The sequence below is a fragment of the Myxocyprinus asiaticus genome, chromosome 5, assembly GCF_019703515.2.
Source record: "Myxocyprinus asiaticus isolate MX2 ecotype Aquarium Trade chromosome 5, UBuf_Myxa_2, whole genome shotgun sequence".
Taxonomy (NCBI): Eukaryota; Metazoa; Chordata; class Actinopteri; order Cypriniformes; family Catostomidae; genus Myxocyprinus; species Myxocyprinus asiaticus.
Window position 1 is genome coordinate 21,566,898 of NC_059348.1, and position 26,726 is coordinate 21,593,623.

The window sequence follows — 26,726 nt, forward strand, 5'->3', positions numbered from 1 at the left end:
TATTTGTCTAATGCCTGTTTTCGATCTGAAACTGTATCTTGTATCAAATGGTATATGTTTGTCGTTATCAAATGCTGTCATCTGATGAGGCTGATGAATCTAAAACTTCTTAGGCAACAATCTGAAATAACTCAACTTACACCCGTATAATATTGTGATTGTGAAAAATGTTGGCTTGGGTTTGAACATTTCCAAACCTAACAGGAACACAAGGCTTAAATGAAGCATTTTGGATTGCAGCTGAGGAGCCCCTCAGATTCACAGTCCTCAACTGCCTGCAGCACAATCTGAAAAATTAATAGAGAATAGTATAAATTTAGCCACACACTCAAGAGCCTGCCATGGTTGGACATGTTTCATCATCATTTTTTTTCTGAAGAAGAGAAAAAGTACACATTTCTAGTTGCTAGTTGTAAACTGAACACTAAACAGGTCCAGAATGATTGCAATATTTATTTTTAAATGTCATTTTATACAGTTCAATTTTTTGGCCAAACAATTATTTGATATATTTTTGTATGTTCTCTTGCACATTTTTACTATTTCATTAATTTTGTTCTTCTTCTGAAAAGCCATTAAATAGTCTATAGGTCATGTCTGTATAGTTGCCCCAGAATAGTGGCTAGTTTGCACACAAGCAGTTTGTCACAAGAGCTATATTTCAGTAACTTTGGGATTTACAGTTAAAAGTCCAATTGCACACATGTGTATTTTCTCTAGCAGGGGATTTGTATGTTGGTCCAAATTCAAACACTTACGGTAGTTTAAACCCTGTTAAAATAGAATAATGTTTGTGCTTTCTACCTTACCATCATATTTCTGTTATAGCTCCTGGGTAAACAAGTGAACATAAGCAAACCACACTGGCATACATTAAAGCAAGGGTCAACTATAATTGTGAGGGCAAATTTTTTACTAAAAGGTTTAAATGTGTTCTAAGGACAACTGTATTTTTCATGAAACTCAGGTCGGGGCATGTTGTAGTCACATTATTATCAGGGCAGGCTGTCACATGCGTTTTAAATGTCACATTTATACAGTTCTTAAACTACAACATTTGTTGCATATTTTTGTATATTACCTTTTCCATTTGTGTCCTTTTCATTATAATTTTTTTGTTCTTCATATTTGTTAAACATTTTAAATTTAGCTGAAAAGCCTATAATAGGCTGTTTATTGCAGGCATACATTCAAAGGAGATTAAATTTCAGTGGTGGGGTGACAGGAGGACATGTTCCCCCAATGTTCACACAAAACCTAAGCCACTGGTTTAATGACAGGTTCTATTTTGTCAGCTGACACCCTACAAAACATCAGTGAATGTGGAAAAATATAAAAGAGAAACTATAGGCCGTATTTTCGATTCAAAAAGTGAGCAAATGTTATAAATAGCTCTGGAAAGTGCAACATTTTGATAACAGCAAATCCACCATTGCTGATTTGCATGTGACCAATGAATAGCTTTAAAGGGATAGTACACCCAAAAAGGAAAATTCTTTCATCATTTACTCACCCTCAGGCCATCCCAGATGTGTATGACTTTCTTTCTTCTGCAGAACACAAATGAAGATTTTCAGAAGAATATTTCAGCTCTGTAGGTCCATACAATACAAGTGAATGGTGACCAGAAGGTCCAAAAGCACATAAAGGCAGCATAAAAGTAATCCATGTCCTTTGAAGTGATATGAGATTCATGGATGAGAAACAGATCAATATTTAAGTCCTTTTTCACTATAATTTGCCACTCCCACATCCACATTTTTCTTCTTTTGTTTTTGGCCACTCGCGTTCTTAGTGCATGTTGCTACCTACTGGGCAGGCAGGAGAATTTATAGTACAAAAGGATCGCAAATGTGAGGACCTACAGAACTGAAAACGTTTTCTAAAAATCTTTGAAAGTCTTACACATCTGTGATGGCATGAGGGGGAGTAAATGATGAGAGAATTTTCATTTTTGGGTGAATTATCCCTTTATGTTTTGTAGAAATGGCTATTCTCTGGCTGCAAACCTGCAATATTAGCCCTCGGTGACGTCACGTGCACTCTTCTCGAGCTGAGTGAAGGATGCAGGGTGGGTCATGAGATCCCTGTGGTTCCCTATGAAGAGCGCCACACAGACAGTTCTGTAGGGGTTGAGACACAGCCTGTGTCGCGCTCTCAATCTCGGACAGCGCATTGTCCACCTGGATGCCGTGACTTTCGTTATTTTCCATTTTAGTCATATCGCAGTGCCAGAAGAGACACTTTCACAATGGCTGGAGCAATTATTGAGAACATGAGCACCAAAAAGTTGGTGATCGTGGGAGTAATTCTGCTTTTATTCCAGGCGTTTTCCTTTATGGTTGGTGGACTGATTGGTGAGTAGTTTTACAAATTCGCCTAGATTTGTTTTGCACTTAATGCTTTGGTCGCGGAATATGTTGCCATTGGTTCTGGTGTGTGATACTAAGCTTTCAGCAAAATAAAATAAAATAAATAAAAAAAGAGAGAGAGAGAGAGAGAGAGAGAGAGAGAGAGAGAGAGAGAGTTTTACTTAACACATAAGCAGAGATCGTTCTGGAATGGAGTGAAAAGTTGCGGAATTGCTTTGTTACAGCAGTGTCGAAGATGGGCGCTTACTTTCACTGCGTCGACTGCAGTTTTGTGCTGCTGCTTTCGCCTGTATTTGTAAGTTTTAGAGCCGATCAAATGGGCGCAACCGAGATTTTTCTTTGCTCGTGCCTTTGGTTTGTCCCGAGTCCCTGATCTTGCCATGTCGTTATGAGACAGAGAAAGAGTCAAAGCTTTTTAAAACCCACTTGAACCTGAATTTGACCACGAAAGAGTTTATTTGTCGGCCGGTAGGCTATCGTTTAAACAGCAGCAGTCACATACTAGCGCTGTGATTGTTTGTGAATCGCGTGCACAACACAAGCAAATCTTTGTCCATTCTAATATTGTGAAACAACCTACCATGTATTTATGCACTTATTTATTTACTAACCTACTTTTAAGAAACTTTTAAATGGCTGTGCAACTTATGTAGTTTATTATAAACTTTGTTTGCTCATTTCAGTAAAAGCACTAGTCAGTTAGCTTGATAATCTTGTTCCAGTCCAATATTCTACTGTGAAAACAGGCTCTTCACATCAGCCAACAAAGGGTTAAATGAGGTGCATCTCTAGAACTTTTCTTCTTTGATCTTACATCTGAACAGACAACATGCCCACCCCCTCTCCTGTGAACCAGCCTTCCCTCTCAATTTTTCTCTTGTGCCCACAGGCTCCTCCAGCTCATACTTCTCTCCTTCCCTCCCTTCCTCCATATCCCCCCATTCTGAAATACATACCCCGATTAGTGTTGTTTTTTGCCCTCTTTGACAATAGCCATCTGATATTTACCACTCTCTGATGGGTTGAGTATTCAGCTTGTTCATTTTGAAAGAAGACTATTCTATCAGTGTATGTTATGTAGTATATACTGTATATGTGTAAGCAAAGCAGCTTGATGCTTGTTGGGTTCTCATGATTTTGCAGGAAGGGAATCATTTCTTGATCTCCTCCAGAATATGGGATGACTGGTAATAAAGTAGCTTGTTTCGGCCATTCTTGCCTGAGATTGATTTAATGAGGCGGGATTCCTTTGTGTTTGTTCGGTGGTTGGTGGCAGCCTGGGTAATTGAGTAGAAAGGCTCGCTGCTCCCCCTGTTTTTGGACATCTTAAACCCGGCGTGAGGTCACTGGGCCGAAAGGGCTGGGGTTGATTATTTTTTGGTGGAGATTTGAAGAGTGTTTGTTCCCCTGGATTGTGGGTCAAAGAATAATTGAACTCTGAGAGGTTTGGTATTGCTAATTTGGTTTACTTCGTATTTTTGTGGGATTCATGGGAAGAGGGTTGTACCTCACAAAACGGACAAGCAATTAAAGGAATAGTTCACCCAAAAATGAAAATTCTCTCATGATTTACTCACCGTTATGCCATCCAAGATGTGAACGGCTTTCTCCTGCAGAACACAAATTAAGATTTTTAGAAGAATATTTCAGCTCTGTAGGTCCAGAATGCAAGTGAATGGTGATCAGAGATTTGAAGCTTTGAAAAACATATAACATACACGTGTGTGTGTATAACTATTTTTTTATTATTATCTATGTCTTGCTGCTGTTTTTGTATTGTTTTTGTATTGTTGTGCACTGGAAGCTCCTGTCACCAAGACAAATTCCTTGTATGTGTAAGCATACTTGGCAATAAAGCTGATTCTTCTTCTTCTTCTTCTAAAAGCAACCCATACAACTCCAGTGGTTTAATCCAAGTCTTCTGATGCTATCCAATCAGTTTTGTGTGAGAACAGACCATAATAGAACGCCTTTTTGACTACATTTTGGCATTGCAGTCTCCAGGCATGATCATTATCTCTCACTTCCTGGTCATTTACAAACTTTAGATGTCCTCACTGACAAAAGAAGGGTTCTATTAACTCCTACTTAACAAACTACCAATTCCAGCCTCCTGAATAGCAAATGAAGGATGTCCTTACTTTCTCATGCTAATGACCTCCTCATAGTAAGGGTGTAACAGAGAGTCAATTTACGAGTCTTATTCATTTTGAAGGCCTTTGTTATTCACTATGTACACAAACCGATATTCATGAAATGTGAGCGAACTAATTTTTTTGTAAATTTCTGGTAAAACCTTTCTTGAATTTAATTGAACTGAATGTGACAATTTATGTAAGAATGGTTTTACAAATAATTTACACTGAAAATTGTTCTCTTTGTTTCATAACCGAAGCCCAATGTGTTTGAACAAATTTCCTGCTTGGCATTTCATAAAGTTTTTAAACTTTCATTTTGGCTCTGTGTAAAGTTTTTCTTGGACACAGAATAGGGTTTCCTCCTATTTCCATGAAAATGCAGTGATGTATTTTGCTTTTTATCTCCTGCTTGTCCAGTAACATGTTAAATATGTAAACTAATACCTCAAGTTATTAGTTCTTAGACTGATTATTCTCAGATTGTTCTTAGACTGAATATCAAATCTGTCTCTGCAGCTCCAAGCCCCACCACAGCAGTCCACTACCTGGCCACTAAGTGTGTGGACACCATGAAGACCCACCATCAGGGCTCCAAGTGGTTCATGCCTTGGGGCCCCAACCAGTGCATCAAGATCCGGGACTTTGATGAGGCCATGGCCAAAAGAATTGAGGCCAATAACATTGTATTTGCAGTCCACATTCCTTTACCTAACCGAGAGATGAGTCCCTGGTTCCAGTTCATGCTGGTTATCCTCCAGCTTGACATTGCCTTCAAAATGCAAAACCAAATTGGTGAGTAATGGAATTGAGTTATTGTTTTAGTCCTACCCAAACCTCCATCTGTTTCTTCAGTCCATTTAGTAGTTATGGTAATAAAAAACAAAAACAAATATGGGATCACTATATGGCTATAAGCACAGGAGATAGAGTTGCTGTTGTCCTGAGAGTGTAGGAGGGAACGCATGACCACTCAGAGGAATTTCCTATTCTTTTCACTCAAAAGTAGATTGGATTTCTCACATGCTGTGAGAGGACTAACAATGATGGATGCTCTGTTTTCACTCTGTTGTGGCTGGAGCCTGAGGGATCTCATTAAGGACTTAGTCACCATGCAGGTAGGGGGGAGCTGCTCAAGGCTTTGACGCAGACAATTGGAGGATAATAACAAGGAATGCAATACTGCCATCTGGTTTCATTGCCATTTCAGTTTGTTTCAATCAGCATTTAAAGATGGAAGGTGTAATAAAGTGGAACAGTCTGGTTCCGGAAGTTGAAAATGCATTCATTTTTTCCATTTGGGGAATTGATTTTTAACAATAACTAATAAACCTTTAAAGACAGACCTTCTGTGAGCTCAGATGTTGTTAATCAATCCTAAAGTATATGCTTCTGTTGAATCCACCACTCTGCACTGAATTGCAGAATTTGTGCTGAATAACTACACTGCCCACGATCCTAAAGAGAAAGATCCACCAAACAAAACTGCAGCAAACAAAGCGCTGTTAAAGAGCTCAGCAGTGACCGCCCACTCTATGATCAGACTGATCTTGCAGTGAATTGGAAACAGTAGGTTGACTTTTCTTTAGCTAAAATTGGTCTATGCTTACTGTAATTCGAAACACTGCCTCCAGTGGCCAAAGTGGGAAGTGTTGTTGGGCGTATGGGCACGTGTGAGCTCCATTTTCCGGGTGTAAGTTCCACGGAGGGGCGCCAAAAGCGAGTTGTGAAGCAAGTTGTTATCAGCTGTACAGGATGTATTACAGTCATGAGAAATGCATATTTTTTTAACGGCACACCCCAAACCTAACCTTCAGAGGAGTAAAATATAATGTTAGAGTGGAAAATTCAACCTCAGAATTATGCTCATTAGTGATTATGTGAAGGCTTCTACTTCCTGGTTTCAACACGGGTTCTGAACCTGGGTGTCCTATACTAGTCGCGCCACAAGGGGAGGTAAGCACACTGGAGCCGACGCAATAATGTCTAATAGAAGATGGTGCTTGTCGGTGAGTCAGCATAATGTGGCTGATGCTAGGATACCGGAACGCTCGGAAACTTCCCGTATGGTCATGTTGCCATGATGCACTTGTGAATGACCCAAACTAGTCAGTCTCCCTAGAATCTCAACTAATTGTTTATTTGAATATTTTACAACAAACTTAAAATATATTGTTTTTATACTTATAATAACAGCTTTAAATCGAGATTTATATATATAAATAATGTATTTTTTTCAAATTTTCAAATACTGTTTTAAAATACTGATAAAAAAAACTCTTGGAGCTGGTTAGTTTGGTTCATGGCTTAAAACTCATTTATGAAGAACTTTATAAAATGCCTATACGTTTTTTGCGCAAAATACTGCTGGAACAAAGATGGCTGAAAAAGTGGGTGGGCACTAGTAATGCTCTACAGCTCTTGTGCGTTTTAAGCTTAGTGGACTGTGTTACTTTCCAGTAGCATTCTACTCTTAAATCAGGTTTACCCTTTATTTTCTTTTGCTTTGTCCAGCTAAATTACTTTCTTCATATAAACCTGAAGAATTCCAGCCATGTGGACCTGCATATCACTGTTGCCATTTGAAATCATCTGGCTGTGGGAGGGTGGGGCTCTGGCACTAGTCCAAGTCTTCTCTTTCAAAGTAAGGATTAGGCGGATAACACTGGCCACTAATGAAGAGCCACTGTTGCGCTATAGAGCAGTCTGGGAAAGTGATCGGAACGTTGGCTCCTCCTAGCAGCAGGAGCGCCTAAGCTGGCTATTCATGTCTTGAGAAACGTAGGAGGAGTCTTTTTGATTCCTTAACACATTAACTGCTTGTGTGAAAGGTACCAGGGTCCTGCTGTAATCTTCCCCACCCTAAAGCACGTGCTTGTGCAGAAACAAAAAGCAAGAGGAACACGCTTTCCAGTTAAAACAACATGTGTTTGATTGAGCCTTGTCACATTAAATGCATTATAAACTGATTTACCAGAGACATTTGCATTATTAATGGTGTATTCAACAGTTTTCAAGTACTGAAAGTTTTGTAACTGAATGTGGATCATTGGAAATGGATAGTCCTCAGCCAGATGGTAGATAATTACCAGAAGTCTGTGATCTTCTGCCAGTTGTTTCTCTCTCTGTGCATCTTGCTCTCTGAGTAAAACCTCACAGAGTGTCAACAGACTCTTATAATAAGGTCATGGCTGAGATTCATCTGGCACTCAATATTTACCCATCACGAGCTCAGTTCTTACCCATAGTCAATTTCTGTAGCATTTGGAAAGCAAGTCATTTAAAAAACGGATACCCTACTTGGAGGCACTTTTACTACTACTACTACTAAATTATAGCTGTTACATAGATAAATACATGAGGATTGAGAGTAAATACATTTCATAAACATAGTTTGTTATAAAGCTTTTATAGAGCTTATATAGCTTTTCTTGTCTTTTTTGGAGTTGTCATTGTTTTTGACTTTGCTTAAAAAGATATTTAAATTGACTTGTGCTTTTAATTATAACTGACAAGATGTTTATGACAGCAGATGTTTTGATGCGATACCAAGGATATCATATAATATAAATAAAATTTGTCTGCCTTATTGTAGTTTTGCATTGTGACTTGATTCTAATGCAGATGATAGAAATCCAGAATCTTGTTTTGAATAAAATGATCTTCGTCAGTCTTAAAGTAAAAAAAAAAACATTTCTGATGCTACTACGTATTTTTTTTCAAATTAATTATTTTATTTATTTGAATTGTTTTTGAGGTGGCAGGAGTGGAAGCTACACAATATTAGGCAGGTGGTTTTAATGTTGTGGCTGATCGGTGTATATAGGATTACTGTAAATATTTATGAATGAAAATCCAGGTTTCGAGTAAGGCTGTCAAATTAAAATATGAAATTTGAATATTTGTGGAATTTAAGGAAAAAATGCAACCGCTTGAGGCTGTCTACACTGCATGCATCGACAAGAACGTTAAATTGGTTTAATTTATGAAATAGCGCCACCGCGCGCAGTGCAAAATGGAACGTGACACCTGTTTATTGTCGTTGCGATGGGCACGACACGCTGCTCGCATTCGGTGTAGACAGGGTGTTCGGATCAGTCACATTCTTGTGCTTAATAAAAGGCTAAATGCAGCACAGCAAATACAGTTGAACAGAATGCAGGGGTCTCGAGACGCATTTTTAAAGGTTCAAGCTTCTTTTAACTTGACACAGTATCTAAAAATCACTGCTTCTGCACAAGATTCTGAATAACACACGGCGCAATGGTCAAAGACTTCTGTCTAGTGCATGTTTACACAGAAAAACAAATGGAAAACTGTGTGATGGTGCTGTATTTGTTGTGGACTTAACAGAACATCTGGTGAAAAATCTGGTGTCTTTAAAATTGGAATTTAATTCGACTTTTAATTTTTTTGGTAATATTTATGTGAAAAATTGGAATTTAGTTTATCAGTCCTGTTGATAGACCTAGTTTTGAGTGACATGAGTGAGAAGATGATGACGGAATTTTCAGTTTAAAGGAAAATTTCGGGTTCAATACAAGTTAAGCTCAATGGACAGCATTTGTGGCATAACATTGATGACCACAAAAATTAATCAGGACTTGTCCCTCCTTTAAAAAGAAAGAGCAAAAATCTGGGTTACGGTGAGGTATTTACAATGGAACTGAATGGGGGCCAATTTTTGTACAATAAAATACTCACTTTTAAAAAAATTTAGCCACGATGTAATCCCTATGCGTGTCAACGTAATTTTAGTATGATAAAATCACTTACTACCCTTTTCTGTGTAAAGTTATAGCCAATTTTCGCCACGATAATGTAAATTGACTAAAAATTACAATTTAAACAACTTTACAGCTCAAAAAATACATACGTTTTAGAGTTAATGTAATTAATGTAGCGCTTTTATTAAAATATAAGCTTCACTTTTCTGCCTTTAATCCCTCCAAAAATTTGCCACATTCACTTCCATTGTAAGTGCCTCACTGTAACCCAGATTTTTGCTTTTTTAAAGAAGGGGGGGAGGAGTCAAAATAAATTTGAGGTAATCAACATTAAGCCACAAATGCTGTCGATTCAGCTTATTTGTATTGAACCCCTTTACAGCAAATGATCTGCAGAAGATGGGACTCAACTGGAATAACCAAATTAAGACATGTGAACGGAGATTTCCGCCACAGCGTTTTAGACAAAAGGAGCATGTTCATACAGAATACCTGGATAAGTCTGTAACATGGTGAAAGTTCAGGCTATTCTGATGGATCATATGACTATTACCAGGCTCACCAGTGCCTCTGCTCTAAATTCAATGGAGTGCCGTTGGTTCTCTCTTTCAATGTCTCTCTGGCCTGAGCAGCACAGTTTGGCCTGTCTCCAGCAATAACACAGCTGTTGAAATGGCTTAGTCTCCAGGGTGATGTGCGCTGCGCCCGGGCGGAATGTTTGTGTGTGCTAAGCTGACATTCAGAGCTCTTTGGCACAGCCAGTTGAAGGTGGGGGCCACGGCAGACACACTGGAGGAGAGAGGACAGCACTAATAATGTCTGCCGCTCTTTCTCCCTCTTATCCTGTGGCCCCTCCCCCCATAAAGTTCAGCCCTCCATGTCCAGGAATTCTCTTTAGTGCTCTCCAGCTTGTTTCATAACACAACAAAGATCTCTTTAGAGAGGTGAAGTGGAACACACAAGGCGGTGCAAAACGATCTAAACCACGGGCCCCTTTCCCAGCTACCTCCTGCTCTCCCAAAGCTAAAACGAATTGAAACATGGCCGTTTAAAGCCAATATAATCAAAATTGGAGTTTTGTGGCTTTTAGTTGCTGGCTTTGAGGTCATCTATATGTTTAGTATATTATAATATTATAGATATATGCATTTAAGATTTACAGATTTTCTCTTGCAGAGAAATAGGATCAAAAATATTGATGACTCATCTTGCACTACATAGGTTTTTGTCCAAATAAATGCCATCTAGACCCTCCGCATGATACTACCTGCAACTGACTGGCAAGTAGCATTTCATGGTTCATGGCTGTGACTTGGCCAGTCACGATAATTAATTTCAAAATATTCAGTAGTAGTTTTGAATTTGTAAGTAGATTTTGCGTGTAGGGAAACCAACTTGATAACGTCGTCCTCAATGCATCATGGCAGTGGGCGCTTGCTACAGAGCTCTTTGGCGTGATTTGTTTGCCACGATTCTTAAATCTTTCACTTCAGGATCATGAGTAGTGTAGTTCTTTACCAGGAATGGCACTACTAAACACACTTTAAGTTGAATCAGTGTGGATTGATGGCTTCAATAGAAGCATATACCATTGATTAACAACCTCAGAGCTCATGGTAGGTCATGGTAATTATAAGTTATTGTAAAAATAATTTCGTCCATGGAGAAAACTAATGGGATTTTTACTTCCATAAACCAGATTGTTGCTCTCCTTTTATTGATTTTATTTTTTAGTATTATTAAAAAAAGGCAGGACAATATGTCCTGCCAAAACGTCATGTATCAATAGGAAATACGTCAACACAGGAAATAAAGCTGCACTTGTCATTTCATGGGGTCTTAGACATTTTGAAAATACTTCTTGGAAAGTTTTTTGTGCGAGTATGCATTTTGATCATGTAACCTGATAGTGTGAATGCCTTTGGCTACTTTGAGTGAGGTTATGCTTGATTTAAAAAGGGTGTCCATAGATTGAATGATTTAGAGTTTACCTAGTGCTACTTTTAGCCACACTGCGATGACAAGGGTTATTCATGAGAATGGTATGGGCTGTCATGAATCAGTCATTGCACATGTTTGTGTTTGGCATTCTCAAGTCCACTGCTGTTCTTCAGTCAGTTGGTATTAATTTCTATTACCCAATGGGAAGGTCTTAAGATAGAATCAGGGTTTCTTTTATTTCAGTGTTCTAAATAGGATCTGTTTATATTGATTATTTGGATATGATTACACTATAAATCAGCACCTGGTACTGGTTATTGTACAGCATATGTATGTGTGTCTATGTGTAGAGGATGGAGCTTTGGTCACCATGGACGTTGGCCTGGCCTACAGAAATGACACTTTGAGTGAGTGGATTGAGATGGCCCATTCCATAGAACATCGCAAACTGAGCTGCAATTTCACCACAACAAAGGTAAACACAGAGTCACACATTTCAGACCTATGCCAGCTCCATACTCACCCATTACTTAAAGAATTATTCTCTGTGTCACATGACAATACTAAGATTAGTGGTTAATAAATATGTGTTTTTAATGACTAATTCTTTAAATTTAACCTTTTAGAAAATGTCAACCCAATCTTTGGCTGAAACGGTGAAAAATAAATGACACGGCATTTACTAAATGCTTACTTATTTAATTTACTTAATAACTTAAACTATTTGGTTCCCAGACATTTGAAAATGAGGGGCGCTACTATGATTGTGACCTGTTGCCGTTTATGGAGGTTGGCAGTGTGGCCCATAAGTACTATCTTCTCAACATCAGACTACCTGTCAACGAACGCAAAAAAGTCAACATCGGGATTGGTGAAATCAAAGACATCAGACTTGTGGTGAGTCTTCAAACTGTAAGGAATGTGGTTTTGATAAAAGCCTCTCGTAATTGGTTTCTCTGACCCAGTCTTGGCAATTGGCACACATTTCTAGACAGGGCAATTGTTATACAAATGTCACTGGGCTGAAGGCATCTTGACTGCATCACTTCTTAGTCTTCGCTGTTGTTTAGGTTACTCCTCTTATTTAACGTTCCGCAAATAATCATAGCTATCCATTAGGTGTTATTAAAACGTTTGTCATTGTAATGTTCCTCTCCATTTGTGACTTTCCAGAGCATTCATCAAAATGGTGGCTTCACAAAGGTTTGGTTTGCCATGAAGACATTCCTCACTCCCAGCATCCTCATCATCATGATCTGGTACTGGAAGAGAATCACCCAAATGACCAGACCACCAGTCCTGCTGGAAAAGTAAGTGCCACTTCCTTATTTGTTGGTTAAATTAAACATGAGTAGACAATGCATGACTGGAATGTTTGCCTGGTTTTATTGGTTTATTGGTCAATGGAATGAGGAAACGTTAGCCACATAGGAACGAAGTTTCTAGCATGACGGATAACGATGTGTCATGCAAACAATAACATTAAACTAGATTTTTACATCTCTGAAGAAAATGTGGGCGGTGCTTGCATGTGTAAAATTTGCTGCCACGTAGGAAGAATGTTGTGGGTGGTTGCTAAGGAGTTGTTACACTGCAAAAAAACTAATGCCTTAATTAGCATTTTTGTCATGTTTTTTAGTAAAAATATCTACATATTCTTAAAACTATATATATATATATATATATATATATATATGTGTGCACACACAGTATACAGTTGTGCTCAAAAGTTTGCATACCCCTGGAGAATTGGAAATATATGAACCATTTTTAAAGAAAAAATGAGTGAGCAGGCAAAACACATTTCTTTTATTTCTTATGGGATTCATATTCAACTGTAGGTTATAACAGAATGGCACAATCATAAAACAAAACATGGCAACACATTTTTGACCCCTGTTCAAAAGTCTGCATACCCTTAGTTCTTAATACTGTGTATTGCCCACTTTAGCATCAATGACAGCGTGCAGACTTTTGTAATAGTTGTCTATGAGGCCCCAAATTCTTGCAGGTGGTATAGCTGCCCATTCATCTTGGCAAAATGCCTCCAGGTCATGCAAAGTCTTTGGTCGTCTTACATGAACCGCACGTTTGAGATCTCCCCAGAGTTGCTCGATGATATAAAGGTCAGGAGACTGACTGGTCATGGCCACTCCAGAACCTTCACCTTTTTCTGCTGTAACCACTGGAGGGTCAACTTGTGCTTAGGGTCATTGTCGTGCTGGAAAGTCCAAGAGCGTCCCATGTGCAGCTTTCGTGCGGAAGAATGCAAATTGTCTGCCAATATTTTCTGATAACATGCTGCATTCATTTTGCCATCAATTTTCACAAGATTCCCCATGCCTTTAGAGCTCACACACCCCCAAAACATCAGTGAGCCACCACCATGCTTCACAGTGGGGATGGTATTCTTTTCACTATAGGCCTTGTTGACCCCTCTCCATACATAGCGCTTATGGTTGTGACCATAAAGCTCTATTTTGGTCTCGTCACTCCAAATTACAGTGTGCCAGAAGCTGTGAGGTGTGTCAAGGTGTTGTTGGGCTTCTTTCTGGCAACTCGACCATGCAGCTCATTTTTGTTCAAGTATCATCATATTGTGCTCCTTGAAACAACCACACTGTCTTTTTCCAGAGTAGCCTGTATTTCTCCTGAGGTTACCTGTGAGTTTTTCTTTGTATCCCGAACAATTCTTCTGGCAGTTGTGGCTGAAATCTTTCTTTGTTTACCTGACCTTGGCTTGGTATCAAGAGATCCCTGAATTTTCCACTTCTTAAGTGATTGAACAGTACTGACTGGCATTTTCAAGGCTTTGGATATCTTTTTATATCCTTTTCCATCTTTATAAAGTTCCATTACCTTGTTACGCAGGTTTATTCTTTTCTGCTCCTCATGGCTCAGTATCTAGCCTGCTCAGTGCATCCACGTGAGAGCTAACAATCTCATTGACTATTTATACACAGACACTAATTACAATTTTAAAACCCACACGTGTGGGAAATTAACCTTTAATTGCCATTTAAACCTGTGTGTGTCACCTTGTGTGTCTGTAACAAGGCCAAACATTCAAGGGAATGTAAACTTTTGATCAGGGCCATTTGGGTGATTTCTGTTATCATTATGATTTAAAAAGGAGCCAAACAACTATGTGATAATAAATGGCTTCATATGATCACTATCCTTAAATAAAAGACTTTTTTTTTTTTGCATGATCAGTCATATTTTCAAAATCAATACCAAAATTTCACAATTTCTGCCAGGATATTAAAACTTTTGAGCACAACTGTATATATTAGGGTTGTGAATCGATTACATTTTTTTTAATGAATTGCACAGTTTTCTGTGATTAATCGCAATACAATTATGGCACATGATACATTGAAAAAAAAAATCAGAAATATATATACTTCATACTTTGTCTCACAGAACTTGGTCATAATTTATTTTAAATATTTACAAACGTGCAGGGCGTGTTAGCAGCAAAGTTTTAAATAATAATTAAAAAAATACAAAATACAAAATGCCAACTACTTTTACAACACTACACAAACTGCAGTGCCTTGTAAACAATGTTTGATGTGACACATTTTTAGGCCCTTGACTCAAATAATCTATTCATAAAAATCTATATTTTCCAAAAACATCTTTTTATAATCATTTCATTTTGCTTTTTAATTTTTTTTTTTTTTTTTTTTTTGTATTTTTATTATATTCTTCACTTCTTTACAAATGAAACAACACTTCCACCATCCATCCCACATTTCAGCTTGGAACTAGCGGTCCCAGAAGACAGGAAGCTCTCAACTAGTCATACGCTGTGTGATTTGCAGGCAGGATGATTATTTTTTTCATGATGTAAATGCTTTGCTGAGCTGACTTGCATACTTTTCCACTGGAGCATCAAGATGAAAATTGGAAACTTTTTTATATCTCAGAAAGAAGCCCAAGAACATGTAACAGGGGCTTCCCATTGGCTTTCTTATTGTTGGAATGATGCCAGAAAAATGTTTCATGTCAGTAGAGCATGCACACACACCTTCGTACCCCCGCTGCAGTTGAACTCACGGGGCATTCCCTGCATTCCAACACAATTTGGTCTCAATCTAGCCTGTTGTTGAACATGCAGAGGCGCTCAGTCAGCTGGAATGCGATTCATGCTTTGAAGTCTGATTCCACGCCCCGCTCAATCTCTCCAATTAGCCTTTTAGCTTGTGCTAGCATGCTTTTGAACTCAAGTGAACAAAGAACAGCATAGAACCAAATCTGACTGACCATTTTTTAAATGTTTTGGTTATATCTCTTCACAGATGTATATTGTTAAAGTGATCTAAAAGCCTTAGAATTTTGCAATTATGAAATAAGAATTATAATATTGAGGATGAGAAAATCATGTCTCTGGTTTTGTGCTCTTTCAGGATTATCTTTGCTCTAGGAATCTCTATGACCTTCATCAATATTCCAGTGGAATGGTTCTCAGTAGGGTTTGACTGGACTTGGATGCTTTTGTTTGGTGATATCCGTCAGGGCATCTTCTATGCCATGCTGCTTTCCTTCTGGATCATCTTCTGTGGTGAACATCTCATGGTACAAGTCACTTTCATTTTTGAAAATGTTCTGAGGGCCTACATTGTTTCTATTTTGACTTTCTTACCACAATGTGAAAATAGATGAATATTGGTAATTTATTTTGGTTTGAAATGTTGTAATGTAAATTATTTAAGCAATGGCTTTAGAACAATTTTAATTTGCTTTATTTTGTTGTTTTTTCTTCTGAAGGACCAGACGGAGAGAAACCGTTTCTCTGTGTACTGGAAACAGGTTGGACCCATTGTTTTTGGCTCATTCTGCCTCTTCATCTTTGATATGTGTGAGAGGTGAGCCAATGTCAAGCTACCTACAGTGTTGGTGTGAAGTAAAAGTCCTTATTTCCCATCTTTGCCATCAGTCCTGCTCTCCAGTCCTTTTTCATTTAATTAGTAGCTGTGCTGCTGGGTTCTTTTTAATGAACATAACTTTTTCTTTCCGCTATAGAGGAGTGCAGCTCAAGAATCCTTTCTACAGTATCTGGGCATCAGATGTCGGGACAGAGCTGGCTGTATCCTTTTGAAAATGTGGGCTGCTGGTGTAGAATGAGTTTTGTTGGTGTTTCTTAAATAAAGGAGAGATCTTCAGAATGGCAGTTGGTGGTCAAATCTTTACTTATTATGTTGGCTTGACAAAGCCAGCATACTGTTATTATACAGACATGAGCTGTGTCCCAAATGACACACTATACACTATGCGTTTACCAAATATACTATGCACTCAGCCATGCAGTGTATGAATTTTGAAAGTGTATTATTGTCCCAAATAAAACACTCAGCATTTTCTTTTAATACACGGAAGCATTCGCTGTTTAACAGCGGATGGAAGTGATGTTTAAGAAGCATGCAATAGGTTGCCGCTAGCTTTAGCACCTCAGTTCAACACTTCTGTCTCAAACAATGTACATATTCAGACAGCGTGGGGGGATGGCAAAGCATTTAACTTACATTTATAAGGCACTGTCTACACTGAAGTTTCCCTAGTTTCTACATTCTCCATATTTTACTATTGTTTTGTCAGACTAGCAATGCAGGCAGGTAACTCTGTCCCTTCCGCTATGTATGGCAAGCCACGAGCACTGAGTGCACTAAGTATACAAGATTCCACACTCTGTTTTGACACAGGAAGTCCTTGGCCCTATTTTACCATTGCAAAGCCTTTCTATCAAGCTAACCGGAGAAGTTAAGTCACACCCCATTATCTCACATTTGCACGTGACTTGGACAAGAGTGTCCAGAGTATTTAATTTGGACATTTATTTAAATGTTGCCTCAAGCATATGGCTGAACCCTAAATTATTTACATTTATGCATTTGGCAGATGCTTTTATACAAAGCAACTTACAGTGCCCTTATTACAGGGACAATCCCCCTGGAGCTAAGTGCCTTGCTCAAGGACACAATGGTGGTGGCTGCAGGGATCGAACCAACAACCTTCTGCTTACCAGTTCAGTGCTTTAATCCACTATGCCACCACCACTCCATAAATTATGTATCAACAAGGCGATGTTTGTTCTAAAACCTAAAAGGTGATTGGCTCTTTTACCTGTAAGGCGGGACTTCTTTTCTTCATCCGTTTGGCACTAGAGCTCCATGGTTGGACATTCCAATTTCTCCCATTCACTTTAATAGAAGTGGCCTGTATCTGCTAAATATTCTCTGCTTATAGTATACTTTTTTTTTTTTTGTTGCCCTTTCAGTATTAACATACTACTCGCAATACTTCCTCTACAAAATTATGTAGAATAGTGCAGAAGTGTGTGGTTTGGGTTGCACCTCATAGGGTTTTTCCAAAATCCCTCAACCAAGACCAAAATTATCAATTGTAACTGTTCTTAGTGCTTTCAGGCTACATCCACCATACTTAGCACAGACTTTCAGACTGTTCTGACTCCAGTTCCGGTAGACTTTTCTAACTGATCGGACTTATATTTTTTGCACAAGGGACGTTCAGAACTCAGAAAAACCCTATAGACTTACATTGATGGAATGTTCAAATATGCCAAACATATTTAAACTCCAACTGTTAAAAAATTCAAATGTAAACAAATCCATATAGGGGGCGTGGTTAATTTAATGGCTAGTGTGTTGGAAGTTCCAGAATGGTTAAAATCACTTGCAGCACCTTTAAGTTACTCTATCTCTCTTTCTTGCTCTTGCATTTTGTTATTAACCTTTTTAAAACTTTCAGGCAGGGCTTTGTCAAGCCAACAAAGTTTGTTTCAACAAACTTTACCTATCTAGTTTCAGTCCTCTGTTACAGTGATGGATATAACATTTTTATTTGTATTATTTGCTTTTCTTACTGCCTTGTGTGCCTTGTATACTTTGCTTTAAAGTGTTTGCACAGGTCAGTACTTGTAAAGGCTGCTTGACCAAATGCTCATATGCATGGAGATGTTTCAACCATGCTTGCATACTGTATGTTGATTTCTGAAAAAATAACTTCTGCTCTTCTGCATTGCTTCATGCTGTAGTGTAGTAGTTTGCATTGTGTTAAAAGTTGTCACCTTGACGGAGGTTGATGCAGATGGCCTTCATCATTGTAGCAGGAATCTGTGCATGTCTCTACTTCCTGTTTCTTTGCTTCATGGTCTTCCAAGTGTTCAGAAATGTAAGCGGGAAAAGGTCGTCTTTGCCTGCTATGACGAAGGCTCGTCGACTGCATTATGAGGTAATGTGTAAAAAATGTACCCAGAAAGAACAACCTAGAGACCGTTATCATGTTCATATGTATATTTACTACTCTGCTTTTTGGTTCAAGATTCAAACGGTTCGAAAAAAAGAATTAGAATTAGGTTTGTTGTCAAATCAGACCAAATTTCTCTAACAGCAATTAAAAAAAGAGCTAATGATTGTAAACTGACTGCTGATGAAAATAATGTTCTTAAAAAATCTCAATTAATTTAGCTTTAGCCTTTTCACATCTTGGGTCTTTTAATATTGTCTTTACAGTTTTCTTTCTCAATATTAACATGTTTCTTTGCATTTTATTGTACTGTTTTTAATTTCTGTTTCTTGAATTTCTCGTGAATGTCTTAAAAGCATACTATGATTTTTTTTTTCTTGTATGTTTATTCTCTCTCATTTAGGGCCTGATCTTCCGCTTTAAATTCCTGATGTTGATCACGCTGGCATGTGCTGCCATGACTGTCATTTTCTTCATCATAAGTCAGGTATAGATTGCTTTCCTCTAAATCTGTTTCTTTTTTTTTGTTACACTGATAATATTTCATTATAGGTATACACTCACCAGCCACTTTATTAGGTACACCTGTACATCTACTTATTCATGCAATTATCTAATCAGCCAATCATGTGGCAGCAGTGTAATGTATAAAATCATGCAGATATGGGTCAGGAGCTTCAATTAATGTTCACATCATCAGAATGGGGAAAAAATGTGATCTCAGTGATTTAGACTGTAGCATGATTGTTGGTGCCAGATGGGCTGGTTTGAGTATTTCTGTAACTGCTGATCTCCTGGGATTTTCACACACAACAGTCTCTAGAGTTTACTCTGAATGGAACAAAAAAAAAACATCCAGTGAGTGGCAGTCTTGTGGACAGAAATGCCTTGTTGATGAGAGAGGTCAACAGAGAATGGCCAGACCGGTTCAAGCTGACAGAAAGGCTACGGTAACTCAGATAACCGCTCTGTACAATTGTAGTGAGCAGAATAGCATCTCAGAATGCACAACATGTCAAACCTTGAGGCGGATGGGCTACAACAATAGAAGACCACATCGGGTTCCACTTCTGTCAGCTAAGAACAGAAAACTGAGGCTGCAGTGGGCCTACCATCTGCAGCCATTTCTGCGTAGCACTGTTGTAACGTGTGGTTATTTTGGTTACTGTCACCTTCCTGTCAGCTTGAACCAGTCTGGCCATTCGCCTCTGACCTGTCATTAACAAGCCGTTTTCGCCCACAGAACTGCCGCTCGCTGGATTTTGTTTGTTTTAGGCACCATTCGGGTAAATTCTAGAGACTGTTGTGCGTGAAAATCCCAGGAGATCAGCAGTTACAGAAATACTCAAACCAGCCCACCTGGCACCAACAATCATGCCATGGTCCAAATCACTGAGATCATATTTTTCCCCATTCTGATGGTTTCTGTGAACATTAACTGAAGCTCTTGCCCCATATCTGCTTGATTTTATACATTACACTGCTGCCACACTATTGGCTGATTAGATAATCACAAGAATATGTAGATGTACAGGTGTGCCTAATAAAGTGGCCGGTGAGTGTAGATGTATATTATAGTATTAATTACTAGCTTTCTCTTTCCTCTTTGACAAGCATGTGTAATTTTTATGGGAATTGAAAGAATTGTTTTTGCCATGAGAGGTAATAAACTGATTAAATGTATGCGTTCAGATGATGGTGTTTGCTAATTTGTTGTGCATGTGTGTTTTAATGTTGATAGGTGAATGAGGGCCACTGGCACTGGGGCGGGTACACAGTTCAAGTGAACAGTGCTTTCTTCACTGGCATTTACGGCATGTGGAACCTGTATGTGTTTGCCCTCATGTTTCTCTATGCGCCGTCTCACAAACGCTATGGGGATGAGCAGTCAAGCGGTAAGACTCCTGGAGAGACTGTATGTAAAGTCAAAAAATTATCAAATATATTCTAATCGACACCTTCACATGCACTGCCACTAAAATACTGACATCTTGGATACTCTTTCAGTTTGCCTAATTGTTCATTTAATACATGTTGTTACTGTTACCTTAACAGAGAGGATTACAGTATAAGCACTCATCATGGTTGTTGTAGCTGAAAAATAATAATGAAACACAAATGGTTATATCTGTAGACATATAACATTCAAGCTGATCAAACACCCATTTTTTTCTACTTGCATGCTAACTCCAGAGTACTCACCTTGTGCATAATATATTTCTGATGGCTTACTCATGATTAATTTACTTTATTCCATAATAAATAATATAATTCTAATGATAAATTCTTTTATTATTCATTATTTTGCTATGGGAGACCAAATGCTAATAAAATTCTTTAAAGTATTGCATCAACAAAAGATTGTCTCGAGAAATTATTTATCAAAATAGACAAAATATGAGACAATCATTTAAAAAAAATGTCTTTTTTATTTTTGTGGGTGTCCATAGTCTATTTTACTTGATAAAATGAAGATGCGTTTGCCAATAATGTTCCAAAATGATTTGTATTCCAATATTGCCCATGCCAAATAATAGTTTTTTTGTTTGTTTTGGTTTATGTGTAATTACTCTGTACAAGTTATGAATTCATTTACATTTACCTTTTGCTGACAGTTAAAGCATAAGAAACAATTTAGATAAAGGGTAAAATTGTCTTTTAATTTAGAACTAAATTAATGGTAAAATGAATGGTGAAAGTGGCAAAAGTGGAGTCTATCGAACACAGACTTTGCAATACATCCACGATGCCAAATGTGCACAGGCATCTGCATTTGATGCATTTCTGTAAATGTTGCCCCAATACAGCACTGCCTATGTTGGCATTATGTTTAGACAAACTAAGACTACATTTTGAGGCACATCCAAATCCACTCAGTTTTTATTGTGCTGTATCCAAACAAGCATCTTTGCACAAATTAAATCATACATTTTTGTCTGAAACACTCTTGGAATGTGTTTTTTTAAAAGTTTGTCTTTTACAAACCAATTTCCTGAATACTGATTTATGTCTGTAGCATGAAAAAAATTGGTACCTGCAGTACTGCAAATATACAAAAGACATTCAATTGGCAACATATTTTAGTGTCGTGGTGTTCCGTTTGTTTTAAAGACAAGCTGACTTCAGTTCAGACAGGAGGTCTTGATGCCAGGAAAGTGTGGGGCTTGTGGGGGTTGTTTTCTTTAAGGAAATGGGCCTGTTTGGCAGTAGTGGGTGTCTCTAATGTGGACCAGGTTTCCTACTAGGGCTTGTATAATGAAAACCATCTATCTCTTGACGTCATCCATGAAACTGTATTTACTTTTTTCCTGTCCCCAAATGGCACTCCGTGTTATTAGACTGGTCATTCCAGAGCTGGATCTTCAAACATTACTCCTGTTCTTCTTGTACTTAGACCATTTTGTTTTATGGAAGACAAAGAGTTTTGATGCATGAAGGCGCTTGGCTCCAAGTGGTTAACAGTGTTACCTTTAGCTCTCTGTGTGATTGGATTGGCTCCAGAAGAGTGACGTTTTCCAGACAACATAATAAACGTATAAGTTTTATACTGTTTAATAACTGACAATGGTGATACCCATGTACTGTATCCTAAATTGTATTATTGAGATTTATTGAGCTGAACATACTGTATTTGTTTTGTTTTATTAATTAGATGTTTGGTTCAGAATAGATAAATGTTCTGTGCATTAAAACAGATATATACTCTTTCACAATTTTTAGTTTACGCTAACATATAGAATGAAGAACCAGAATATTGAATGAAGCTGATTGAATATTGAAGAGTATTGTTTGACTCACCAGTAGTTGTAGACACACAATAGGTAAAACTCATTTTACTAAATCAAGACATTTGTTTAATGATAGATAAAAAGATCAAAATTACCGTGGAACATGATAGCAAATATTGGGAGTGGATTAGAAATGGTAACCAGGTGCTTTCTTCCTTTTGTCTTACTTATGTCTCCAATTTAATATGAATTTCTCTTTGATCTTAACATATTGGATGCATTGGTTTTATGTAGCCGACTGGAGGAAATGTTAAAATGAACTTGATATAAATCTGAACCTAGTTTTCTATTCTTGACATGATTGCAAATTCATGGTGAATCTGGATGTAGTTCTCAGTTTTATACAATTTTGGCAATTTTCTTGTTTGTTAAACTAGATTCTTTGTTTAACTAGATGCTGTTTTTTACTCTGTACAACCATCTAGGAAACTTCAAGTCTGTTTCATTCTGTTCCTACCCAAATTACCTGTTAGTGTTTGAGTGCTGTTGAATTCCTGATATCAATTTCTCTCCTCTACTTAATCTAGGTGATCAAGGTGGAAACAGTGGTGAGGACATCCAGCTGACCACCACCATCACACATGTGGACGGACCTACAGAGATCTACAAAATGACTGGCAAAGAAGCTCAAGAGTAACTATCCCCTCAATCAAGAACCCAACAAAAAGCAAGACTTCCTAAATGCCTCCGAGTCTCAAAAGTTCAAACGATACACTTTTTGGTGCCCTGTGTGGTCTCCTTCATTTCAAACATTACCTCACAAATGTTAAAGGAATAGTTCACCCAAAAATGAAAATTCTCTCATAATTTTCTCACCCTTATACCATCCCAGATGTGTAAGACTTTCTTTCTTCTGCTGAACACATACACAAAAGATTTTTAGAAGAACATCTCAGCTCTGTTTGTCCATTCAATGCAAGTGAATGGTGACCAAAACTTTGAAGTTCAAAAAGTATATAAAGGCAGGATTAAATTAATCAAAAAGGCTCAATTGGTTTAATCCATGTCTTCTGAAGTGATATGAAAGGTGTGGGTGAGAAACAGTTCAATACTGATTGAAAAAAAGTCTTTTTTTTTTTTTACTTTAAATCTCCACTTTCAAACAGCCCTGCTAAGCACTCTTCCCTCCTAAGAGTTCCTCTTTTATTTTAGGTGATTCACATTCTTTGTGCATATTGCCATCTACTGGGCAGGTTGGAGAATTTATAGTAAAAATGGACTTAAATATTGATCTGTCTCTCATATCGCTTATAAATACATTTGATAATTTAACCAGTAATTAAACCACTGGAGTCTAATAGATACATTAAATGCTGCCTTTGTTGAGCTTCAAATTTTTGGTCACCATTTACTTGCATTGTATGGAGCTACAGAGCTGAAATATTCTTCTAAAAATCTTTGTGTTCAGCAAAAGAAATTCATACACATCTGGGATGGCATGAGGGTGAGTAAATGAGAATATTTATTTTTGGGTGAACGATCCCTTTAAGCCCCCTTTTCACAGTTTGATTAGTGATGTAAACTTGTTACATTTTCTGTTCGACTGAGGTTCAATGTACAACCCCAATTCCGAAAAAGTTGGGACTGTATGAAAAATGCTAATAAATCAAAAAGTTATAAATGTATAAATGAATATAATGTAAATTATATTCACCCTTTGCTACATTGAAAGCACCACAACAACACATAATATGATTTTTTATTTTTTTTTAATGTACAGTCATTTTAAATCAGATGATTGCAACACGCTCCAGAAAAGTTGAGACAGGCAATTTAAGACTAATAACAATTTGACAAATTGAAATAACAAGGCAGTGTGAAACAGGAGATGTTAAACAGGTGATGCAATTGTGTCATAGTACTGTATACTGTATAAGGAGCCTCCAAAAACAGCCTAGTCCTTCAAGAGCAAGGATCGTTCAAGACTTGTCAATTTGCCAACAGTAGTTAAAGTTGACTGAAGTTAAAAGTATAGTTAAAAGATTCAAGGAATCTTGACAAATCTCGGTGCACAAAGGGCAAGACGAAAACCATTTCTGAATGAGTGTGATCTCTGATCCCTCAGACATCACTGTCTTAAAAACATCATTCATCTGTAATGGATATCATGAGCATGGGCTTGGGATTACTTTAGTAACCTTTGTTAGTCAACACCATTCACCGCTGCATCCACAGATGCAAGTTAAGACTTTACTATGCAAAGCAGAAACCCTACATCAACACTGTTCAGAAGTGCTGCCGACTTCTCTGGTCTAAGTCTCATCTTAGATGAAAAGTAGAACAGTGGAACTGTGTTTTTTGGTCCGAGAAGTCCACATCTCAAATAGTTTTTGAAAAACACAGCCATCGTGTTCTCCAGGCCAAAGAAAAGGACCATCCAAGCTGTTATCAACGTCAAGTCCAAAAGCCAGTGTCTGTATGGACCAGGGGTGTGTCAGTGCCCATGGCATGGGTAACTCGCACATCTGTGAGGGCACCATTAATGCAGACAGATATGTACAAATTTTTGAGCAATATATACTGCCATCCAGCACCGTCTTTTCCAGTGACGTCCCGGAATTTTCAACAGGACAGCTTCAAACCACATACTGGCTGAATAATGAGAGAGTGCATGTGCTAGATTGGCCTGCCTGCAGTCCTGACCATCTCCAATTGAGAATGTGTGGTGCATTATAAAGCGCACAAAATGGCAACAAAGACCCTGTACAACTGTGCAGCTAAAGACCAACATAATGGATGAATGGGGGAAAATTCCACTTTTGAAACTTAATCTTATCTTCAGTGCCTAAATGCTTAATAAGTTTTATTAGGAGAAATGGTGATGTTTCACAGTGGTAAACAATCAAATGTCCCAACTTTTCTGGAGCGTGTTGTAATCATCTGATTTGAAATTACATAAAAAAATTTAAAAAATGAAAAATACATGGTAAAACATCTTATAATGTTTAGTTGTAGTCCTTTTTGTTTTTATTAGCATTTTTCATATTGTCCCAACTTTTTCAGAATTGGGGTTGTAAGAGCAACTGGTTGTGCAGAGCTGTAGAAAGCTAGAGTTGCACACCATCTTGTGGGTGCTGGGAGAAATTATGAAGTTTACCTTCCACTGTGGTTTGGCAAAGACACTAGTGTTTCAAAGGACCAATACGAAATACTTCTAAAAACAGTGAGGAAAGGGAAACAAGGTCCATTTTTTTAAAATGATACAGCAATAAGTAACTGTGTCCGTTTAGTGTATTTTGTAGCTTTTCCCTTTCTTGTTTGAGGGTATTTTATAATGCAATTACAAAACTGGAAGAACAAAGTCTTTTGTTAACAGCGTTTAGGTATGTATGTTTCTGTCGGTTGATCCTTCCTCAACTGACTTCCTTAAACTCTCCTTACCAAATGTAAACACCCCCAAGGAACCTGTAAATCAAATGACTTGAGTTTAAAGGATTCTCTGATCAAGGTGTGGGATGACATAAATGACAGTTGAGATTAGGGTCCTTATGGTCTGAATGGCAAACACTATGTTCTTTGTTACAAAGTAGAGGTATATTTTTTATAAAGTGCTTATTTTCATCTGTACAAAAGCATTAGCAACTGTACTGTATCACTGTATCTTTTCTAGTTTTTCAAATCTGTACAATTGTATCACATGTGGAAATCTAGGGTCTTGTTTTTTTCATGCTTTTTATGCTAATTTAAAGTAATAAAAAACTTTTAGATCTGTGTGTTTGGTGAAACACTTGAATGGGACTGTGGGGTTTTGGTGCAGTAGAGGTAAATTGGGAAATAATAAAACCTTAGATGGAGAAGGAAAATACATATAAAACAATTGTTTGATCACTATAATTTGTGTCTCGCTTAAAGGAATAGTTCACTCATCCTCATGCCATCCCAGATGTTTGACTTTCTTCTGCTGAACACAAATTAAGATTTTTAGAAGGATATCTCAGCTCTGTAGGTCTTTACAATGCAAGTGAATGGTGACCAAAACTTAGAAGGTCCAAAAAGCACATAAAGGCAGCATAAAATTAATTCATAAAATTCCAGTGGTTTAATCCATGTCTTCAGAAGTGATATGATAGGTGTGGGTGAGAAACACCAATATTGAAGTCCTTTTTTTTACTATGACTTCACCTCCCCTCCCAGTAGTTGCTGATATGCATGAAGAATACGGATTGCCAAAAAACAAAAGAAGAACAGCTCTTAGGAGAGAAGGCGCTTATGAGGGCTGGTGAAATTGGACATTTATAGTAAAAAGGACTTAAAGTGCATTCATCAAGTATTCAGACACTTTAATTTTTTTTTCACGTTATGTTGCAGACTTATGCTAAAATGCTTTAAATAAAAAATTTTCACATCAACTTACACTCCATACTCCATAATTAGAAAGCAAAAACCAGATTTTTTATAACTTTGCAAATTTTAAAAAAGAAAAAACTGAAATATCACATTGACATATGTATTCAGACCCTAAACTCATTACTTAGTTAAAGCACCTTTGGC

The 26,726-nt window shown here is 37.7% G+C and overlaps 1 protein-coding gene across 1 annotated transcript; it reads left to right on the forward strand.

The window, feature by feature from the left end:
* The first annotated feature begins 2,067 nt into the window (after positions 1-2,067).
* LOC127441688 (protein wntless homolog) lies at positions 2,068-25,948 on the forward strand. The gene is made up of 12 exons (XM_051699350.1): positions 2,068-2,357; positions 5,027-5,302; positions 11,526-11,650; positions 11,911-12,072; positions 12,349-12,485; positions 15,591-15,759; positions 15,952-16,049; positions 16,207-16,270; positions 18,289-18,432; positions 18,851-18,934; positions 20,189-20,342; positions 22,763-25,948. The coding sequence occupies exons 1-12, from the start codon at positions 2,252-2,254 to the stop codon at positions 22,870-22,872; spliced, it is 1,629 nt and encodes a 542-aa protein (XP_051555310.1). The 5' UTR covers positions 2,068-2,251; the 3' UTR covers positions 22,873-25,948.
* The last annotated feature ends 778 nt before the right edge of the window (positions 25,949-26,726 follow it).

Excerpts from the sequence above, each read along its gene's own strand:
- LOC127441688 (XM_051699350.1), top strand. The coding sequence starts at position 2,252 with ATGGCTGGAGCAATTATTGAGAACATGAGCACCAAAAAGTTGGTGATC. Across the intron at positions 2,358-5,026 it reads TATGGTTGGTGGACTGATTG|CTCCAAGCCCCACCACAGCA; the intron begins GTGAGTAGTTTT and ends CTGTCTCTGCAG. Across the intron at positions 16,050-16,206 it reads ATCTTTGATATGTGTGAGAG|AGGAGTGCAGCTCAAGAATC; the intron begins GTGAGCCAATGT and ends TTTCCGCTATAG.